This window comes from Bison bison, unplaced genomic scaffold (assembly GCF_000754665.1).
Source record: "Bison bison bison isolate TAMUID 2011002044 unplaced genomic scaffold, Bison_UMD1.0 scf7180017864472, whole genome shotgun sequence".
Taxonomy (NCBI): Eukaryota; Metazoa; Chordata; class Mammalia; order Artiodactyla; family Bovidae; genus Bison; species Bison bison.
This window is the reverse complement of record NW_011495033.1, coordinates 6,607,215-6,614,354: the sequence shown is the minus strand read 5'-3', so window position 1 is coordinate 6,614,354 and position 7,140 is coordinate 6,607,215. Positions and strand designations below refer to the sequence as shown.

The 7,140-nt window shown below is 40.2% G+C and overlaps 1 protein-coding gene across 1 annotated transcript in view; it reads left to right on the top strand.

Annotated features, from left to right (window-relative positions):
• Window positions 1-2,138: 2,138 nt before the first annotated feature.
• MYO1D (myosin ID) overlaps window positions 2,139-7,140 on the top strand; it is a 254,685-nt gene continuing 249,683 nt past the window's right edge. Inside the window, exons 1-2 of the mRNA XM_010861705.1 lie at window positions 2,139-2,376; window positions 4,904-4,997. Of these exons, the coding sequence (XP_010860007.1) occupies window positions 2,139-2,376; window positions 4,904-4,997 (332 nt within the window). The remainder of the gene's footprint in view (window positions 2,377-4,903; window positions 4,998-7,140) is intronic.

Below are 7,140 nucleotides of genomic sequence, written 5' to 3'. Positions count from 1 at the left end.
GTGGCCAATAACTCTCATTTAAGCATACACCAACTGCTTGATAAAAATCGTGGAATTAATTTATTGCTGACATTATCAGCATGTTTGTTTCCCCTCCTAATTATAGCCGACAGCCTTCATTCCAGTGCAAAGGGAGTTTAAGGGTCCTGCCCTCTGGTCTCTAGTTAGGCTTTAGTTATTGCCTTGCTGCACTTAGTCGACAGCAGGAGTGCTCAGAGACCCAGCCACTGTCCGTGGATCAGCATCCTCCCATGCTGGCGCTCCCTTCTTCCAGCTCTTGGACGTGAGCTCTGTCTGCATGAGCCTCTCGGCAGGTGGAGTATGTCGTACCAACCACTTATGTAGAAATGTCCATAAGGTGTTGGCCTTATATGGGTCTATAAGTATGAATTAATGTGTCAGTGGTAAATACATACGGGTTTTCTAAATTTTATGTTGAATTTTTTTCTTTGCGGATATAGATGCATGATTTTGCACAGTTGGAGTCATATCATATGTGCTGGGGGTTTTTACTCTTTTTCTTTTCTTAGTTCCTCTGGCTTTCTTCCAGCTGCCCACATGGCCTTCCTCCTCATCACCCTACTATATGTGTTTTAAAATACATAAGACATAACATGATGCAGCCTTCCATATTTTTCCATGCTCATGTAACCATTTACAAAATGTATTTATATACAGTTATATATGGGCTTCCCAGGTGGTGCTAGTGGTAAAGAACTCGCCTGCCAATGCAGGAGACATAAAAGACGTGGGTTTGATCCCTGGGTTGGGACGATCCCCTGGAGGAGGGCATGGCAACCCACTCCAGTATTCTTGCCTAGAGAATCCCATGGACAGAGGAGCCTGGCTGGGTACAGTCCATAGGGTCACACACAGTTGGACATGACTGAAGTCCACGCACGCACAGTTAGGTACCTGTCACATACATATAGAGAGTGGATTTTTAGCCTCTTATATGTGTGAGTGGTGGGATCCTGTTATACTTTTTAAAATAGACATACTTTCAATCAGCTATCCTATTCCTGGAGATCCGTTTCACACAAATGAAAGCACTGATTTGTAAGATTATGTGCCAAGAGTATTTTCTACAGTATTGCTGACGATAGCAGGAAGAAAGTGGAGTGATCGAATAAATAAATATATATCTGCACCATGGAATTTTAGGTAGTCATTTTTTTAAAAAGTGGATTTGAGTGCTCGCTTCAACAGCACATGTACTAAAATTGGAACCATACAGAGAAGATTAGCATAGCCCCTGCGCAAGGATGACACGCAAATTCATGAAGCGTTCCATATTTTTTTGTAAAGCTTAAAAACAAAATAAAATTAAAAAAAAAAAAAAGTGGATTTGATTTATGCCAGAAATGTCTCCTCTACTGTTCTCTCTGGTATGGATGTTACTGTTTTTATTCCTTTACTAACATTTTTATGGGGTTTCAAGAGGGAGAAGAAATAAATATATTTGGACAATTTTCTTTACAGTTGAAAATCTGGCTAAATGGGTTTCAAGACCTGCTTAACTTCTGTATCTTCTCCTCCTAGAGCGCTTCTATTATCCCAGCCATTTTTATTTCTTTCTCCTCCTTACTCCTTTGTATTTTAGAAATTAGAAGATCTCCAGCCTCTGGTATTATTTTTTTAATATATAAATTTATTTAATTGGAGGCTAATTACTTTAAAATATTGTAGTGGTTTTCTCAGCCTCTGGTATTAAATTCTTCCTTCTCTCTTGGCTGATAACCCCTACTGGTCTTTTCTACCAGCAGCAGCCACAGGGACACAGCCTCAAGCACTAACTCCAGAAGTAAACTCAGAAGCGTGAAGTGTCAGTTCTCAAGTTGCTCCTGGGATATTTGGATTTTCTTGGAAATAAGAGACTTGTAGGAAAGAAATAGCATTTCTGCTTAACCATACCTGGGCTTCCCTGGTGGCTCAGTGGTAAAGAATCTGCCTGCCACTGCAGGAGACACGGGTTCGATTCCGGGTAAGGAAGGTTCCCTGAAGAAGGAAATGGTAACTCACTCAAGTGTTCTTGCCTGGGAAATCCCATGGACAGAGGAGCCTGGCAGGCTACAGTCCACGGGGTGGCAAAGAGTCGAACACAACTTAGTGACTAAACAATGACAATAACCACAGCCATGTCTTCCTTTCTCCCACTTGCGTGCAGATTTGAAAAAGGACGCATCTACACATTCATTGGAGAAGTCGTCGTCTCTGTGAATCCCTACAAGTCGCTGAACATTTATGGGAGAGACACGATCGAGCAGTACAAGGGGCGTGAGCTGTACGAGAGACCCCCGCATCTTTTTGCCATTGCTGACGCTGCTTACAAGGCTATGAAGAGGCGATCGAAAGACACTTGCATTGTGATATCAGGTATTTAAGGAGATCCCTGTGCTCCCAATGTCAACATGTATTTAATTTATTTGGGTTCTCAGATGTCCAAATGATTAACTAGATATTCTTTGAAGTTAAAAGCTTAAATAATTTTGTAGGAGAAAGAAATGTAACCAACATTAAATGCCAGATCATCTCTGTCGTTCTGACCGTCCACTAGTCTCAGTTCATTTACACATTATATATTACGTTTGGAAGGACTTCTGGTCAATTTTGTAGACTGAGCTGACGTGGGAAATTCGTCCTCTCATCTCAGATGCATAGAACTACTGGATAAAGATGTAACAAAGTTTATTTTAGATAATCAGAGAATGAAACCAGGAAGATGACATCCTAAGGTCCTATCAAAAAGAAAGAATGAACTCCAAGTCAGACTGGTGAACAGGATGGAGCTGGTGTCAAGGGACATACAGAGGCATGGGGGCTGGAAATGGGCTCAGAGTTGGGGGCTGGAGCTATAAAAGCCTGCGGGAGGATAAACAGGTGCCAGACCCTGGGTGCCCAAGAACAGGAGCCGAGCTCTCTGTGTAAAACTGGGCAACTTCAAGGAATCATGTGAGTGAGTTGGAAATAAGAAAATACCTGCCCGCTGGCCCAGGGTGGCCTTTCCCAAACTGTGGGACTTCCTCTCGATGCTCATAACACCTCATATTCGCGTGAGTGGCTTTTATACTTTAAAAACCCTTTTGCAATCTGTATTCCATTTTGGTTGTCAGCTCTGCTCTCTGATCGGAACATAGGACAGCTGTGTTTCTACTTCACAGATGAGAGTATTGAGGGTCAGAGAAGCGAGGCAGCTTAGTGTTGGTGCTGTTGCTGCTGCTGCTGCTGCTAAGTCGCTTCAGTCGTGTTTGACTCTGCGCGACCCCATCCATAGATGGCAGAGTTATATTCTGGGACAGCCTTTATTAAAACAAAATTTGAAGGCAATATTGCCTGATTGTAAAAAGGGGGCAGGAGGGAGGCAGTTTTATAAATGTTTAAAGTGAAAGCAGGAAGTCTCTTTCTAATCCCTGTGAACAATAACACCTGTGTAACACCTGTGAACAATAAAGTGTTTATCCTTTTTTTTTTCTTCAGTACTACACAGCATGTGGGATCTTAGTTCCCTGACCGGGGATCAAACCCATGCCCCTTGCATTGGAAGAGTAGAGTCTTTAACCACTGGATCTCCAGGAAGTCCCAAAAGCACTTCTCGTTTTATACATTTTCTCTGTGTGTGCAAATACATATAGTCACGCATGCATCTTAATTATAAATATATATTATAGAATTATGTTATCACTGCTATTACATAACTTGTTTCTCCATTTAACAATGTGTAGTGGATATCTTTTCACTGGAAAACCTATAGAAGTAGTACAGTCTCTGAGAAATATTGTTTTTGTGTAGGATGACGTTGAATAGTTGAACCATAATTTATTTACCCAATGCTCTAATAATGGGCATATTACTTGCAGATTTTAGTGATACTACATAGAATAGCCTGCAGAAACAGCCTTAAAACCTTTGAAGATTATCATTTGATTATATTTGTATTTTTAGTATTTCTAGAGTATAAATTTCTGCACATGGAATTTTGGGTCACAGGGGATAAACATTTAAAAATCTGGGCAGATAAGTATAAACTTATCCCTTCTCCCCTCCTTATGTGATTTGTCCTGCTTTTTCTGTGACACCATATGTTTGGAGCTTGCGCTTTTGTTTTTCACTAAAATTGATGTAATTAAAGAAAATTTCATCCCCATTAAAATTTTTAAAAAAACTCTGCTGTAGCAAAAACAGTTACATGAATTTCACTGTAGCCACTGTTTGTCACTTGTTTCTTTTCCACTGGACTTCAGAGTCACCGCCAAGTACTAAGACTTTAAGGGATTACTGTGCCACATTTTACCCCTTGATATTTTTTACATCTGTTAGTTTGCTTCTACAGTAGTTTTAAATTTTGTACCATGTTCAGATCCATTAGAACCAATCCCATATCAAGATAGAATGAAATAACTCAAAAAAAAGAACAGAAACATAAAAGATTTCAAATGAATTACATAAAACCTTGACAAATGCTGACTTCCCTGGGAGGTCCAATGGCTAAGACTCCACGCTCCCAGTGCAGGGGGCCCGGGTTCCGTCCCTGGTCAGAGGACTAGATCCCACATGCTGCGACCAAGAGACAGCACAGTCAAATAAATAAAAATAAATATTTTTCAAAAAACTTTACGAATGTATGGATACCAAGGGGAAAAATGGGGTGTGATGGATGGAAGATCAGGATTGACATATATATACTACTATGAATAAAATAGATAACTAATGAGAATCTTCTGTACAGCCCAGGGCAACTCTGCTCAGTGCTCTGTGGTGACCTAAAAGGGAAGGAAATCTAAAAAAGAGAGGATATATGTGTCCATGTAGCTGATTCACTTTGCTGTACAGTAGAAATTAACAGAACCTTGTAAAGCAACGATACTCCAATTTTTTTTTTTTAATTTTTAAATTCTCCCCCTAGGGGAAAGCGGAGCCGGTAAAACAGAAGCCAGTAAGTACATCATGCAGTACATTGCAGCCATCACCAACCCCAGTCAGAGAGCAGAGATCGAAAGGTAAGGGCTGTCTAAGCATGCGGGAAAATTCTCACTGGAGCCTCATTTGCTATACAGACTGGACTAGGTTAGGCCTACACTCTGATATGCATTGGGCATTTACTGATGGTTAAACTACTTTGATTCTCTTCCTGCAGATCTCTGTGCTTTTATTTTTTAATAACTTGGGTTATCTTTACTTTTACATTTTATGTATTCATTCAGGGATGCACTAGGACTTTGTTGCTGTGCACAGGTTTTCTCTGGTTGTGGCGAGAGGGGGCTCCTCTCCAGGTGTGGCGCGCAGGCTTCTCGTTGCGGTGGCTGCTCTCGTTGTGAGGCACAGGCTTGGTAGTTGTGGCACATGGACCTGGTTGCCCCACGGCATGTGGAATCCTCCCGGACCAGGGATCGAACCTGTGTCCCCCTGCACAGGCAGGCAGGTTCTTAACCACTGAACCACCAGGGAAGTCCTCTCTGTACTTTCATTTATATCCTTCTATTTCCATATTTCTTTTTGATGGAAAGATACTGCTAAGGTAATTCCAGTCTGCATCTGCCGCCTTCAGTGTTACATGTAATAGTCTTCTGGGAGTTTGTATTGTTCAAGTATGCACAGGTTTCTTGCTCTTTCTACAAGCATCTTTTCTACACTGTGCTCTACTTTCCCTAGAGTGAAAGGGGGCTCTGGGAGGCAGATGCATGCTGCCCAACTCTGTGACAACCAGAACCTTGGTATTAGCAGTTCCGGATAGGATTCATACCACATTGTTCTCTACTTACCGCAAGATGAGTGGTGAAGCTGGTGTGCACTGACCCAGCATTCAGTAGAGTGTCTGGTACATGCTCTTTACTTAGTAAATATTAAGGAGTAAAGGGATGGGGTTTTTTTTGTTTTGTTTTTAGAAAGTCGGCTCTAAAGCAACATGACTTTCTTATGTGGTGTGGACTTTCTGAAGAGAAAAAGAGCAACTTTCTAAAGTTGGTACTTTGGGACTCCCCTGGAAGTCTAGTGGTTAAGACTTCACCTTCCAATGCAGGGAATGTGGGTTTGATCCTGGTTGGGGAGCTAAGATCTTACATGCCTCCTGGCCACAAAACCAAGATATAAAACAGAAGCAGTATTGTAACAAATGCAATAAAGATTTTTTAAATGGTCCACATCAGAAAAAAAAAAAAAAAAATCCAAAGTTGCTAGTTTGAAGCTCAGTATTTATTTACAGGACAGTCGCACTCTGTATACACGTCTCAGCCTTCAGTTTTATGGGTAGAGAAAAAGGAAGCTGTGTTGGTACAAAAGAAGAGAATTTGGACTAGACTACCCTACATGGGCTTTCTTCTCTCATTGTAACTGGGCTCGATTGCCACATCAAAAGAGGTATCTTTCTTATTAGCGATACAGCCCCAATTGTGATTCTGACTTTGCAACCTAATATGACAAGGACAAGGATATAAGTAAGTTTTTAGAATTTCCTTAGAATCTCAGGAGAGTGACTGGCTGAGAACTAAATTTTAGTTTGTTTTAAGAGTTAATTTCTAAGCCCAGTTGGTACAGTAAAGTAAGGCATGTTTACATTTACTGGCCTTTTAAGAGCATATCTGACCGTAGTTTATAAACACTTGTCTTTATTTACCATAGCAAAGCAGTTTCCCCTGCCCCACTTAAACGCCTGCTTTCATTCGTGAGGAGTTAAGGTTGTAGGGTCACTTTTAAGTAGTGATGGGAGGTTATTTCAGTAATATGCCCATATAAGAGCAAGTATGTCAGTGAAATAGAAACTAAGACGAGACCTAGAATGAAGTTAAAATGTATCCATTGGGATAGAGAACTAGTGTTCATCAATAAAGACTGACTTAACGTCTTTTGTAATTATCTTTATTTAAAAATTGTACCTGGAAGTAAAAGACTTAACTACCTGATACCAAAGAGAGATTCCATACAGCTCTAAACAAAATGATGAGCAGTTTCTAAACTAATCAAGACCACATTGATGATATATTAACCAGTGCAATAAATTTCACTAGGCTTTGTAAGCAAATACTTTAAAAAATGGAATCATTGTCCGTATCACCCATTCTTTTCAGAACATCTCTTATTTAATATTAAATAAAATAATTTTATTTAATAAAAATAAAAAATATTTTTAATATTTAAAATTTAATA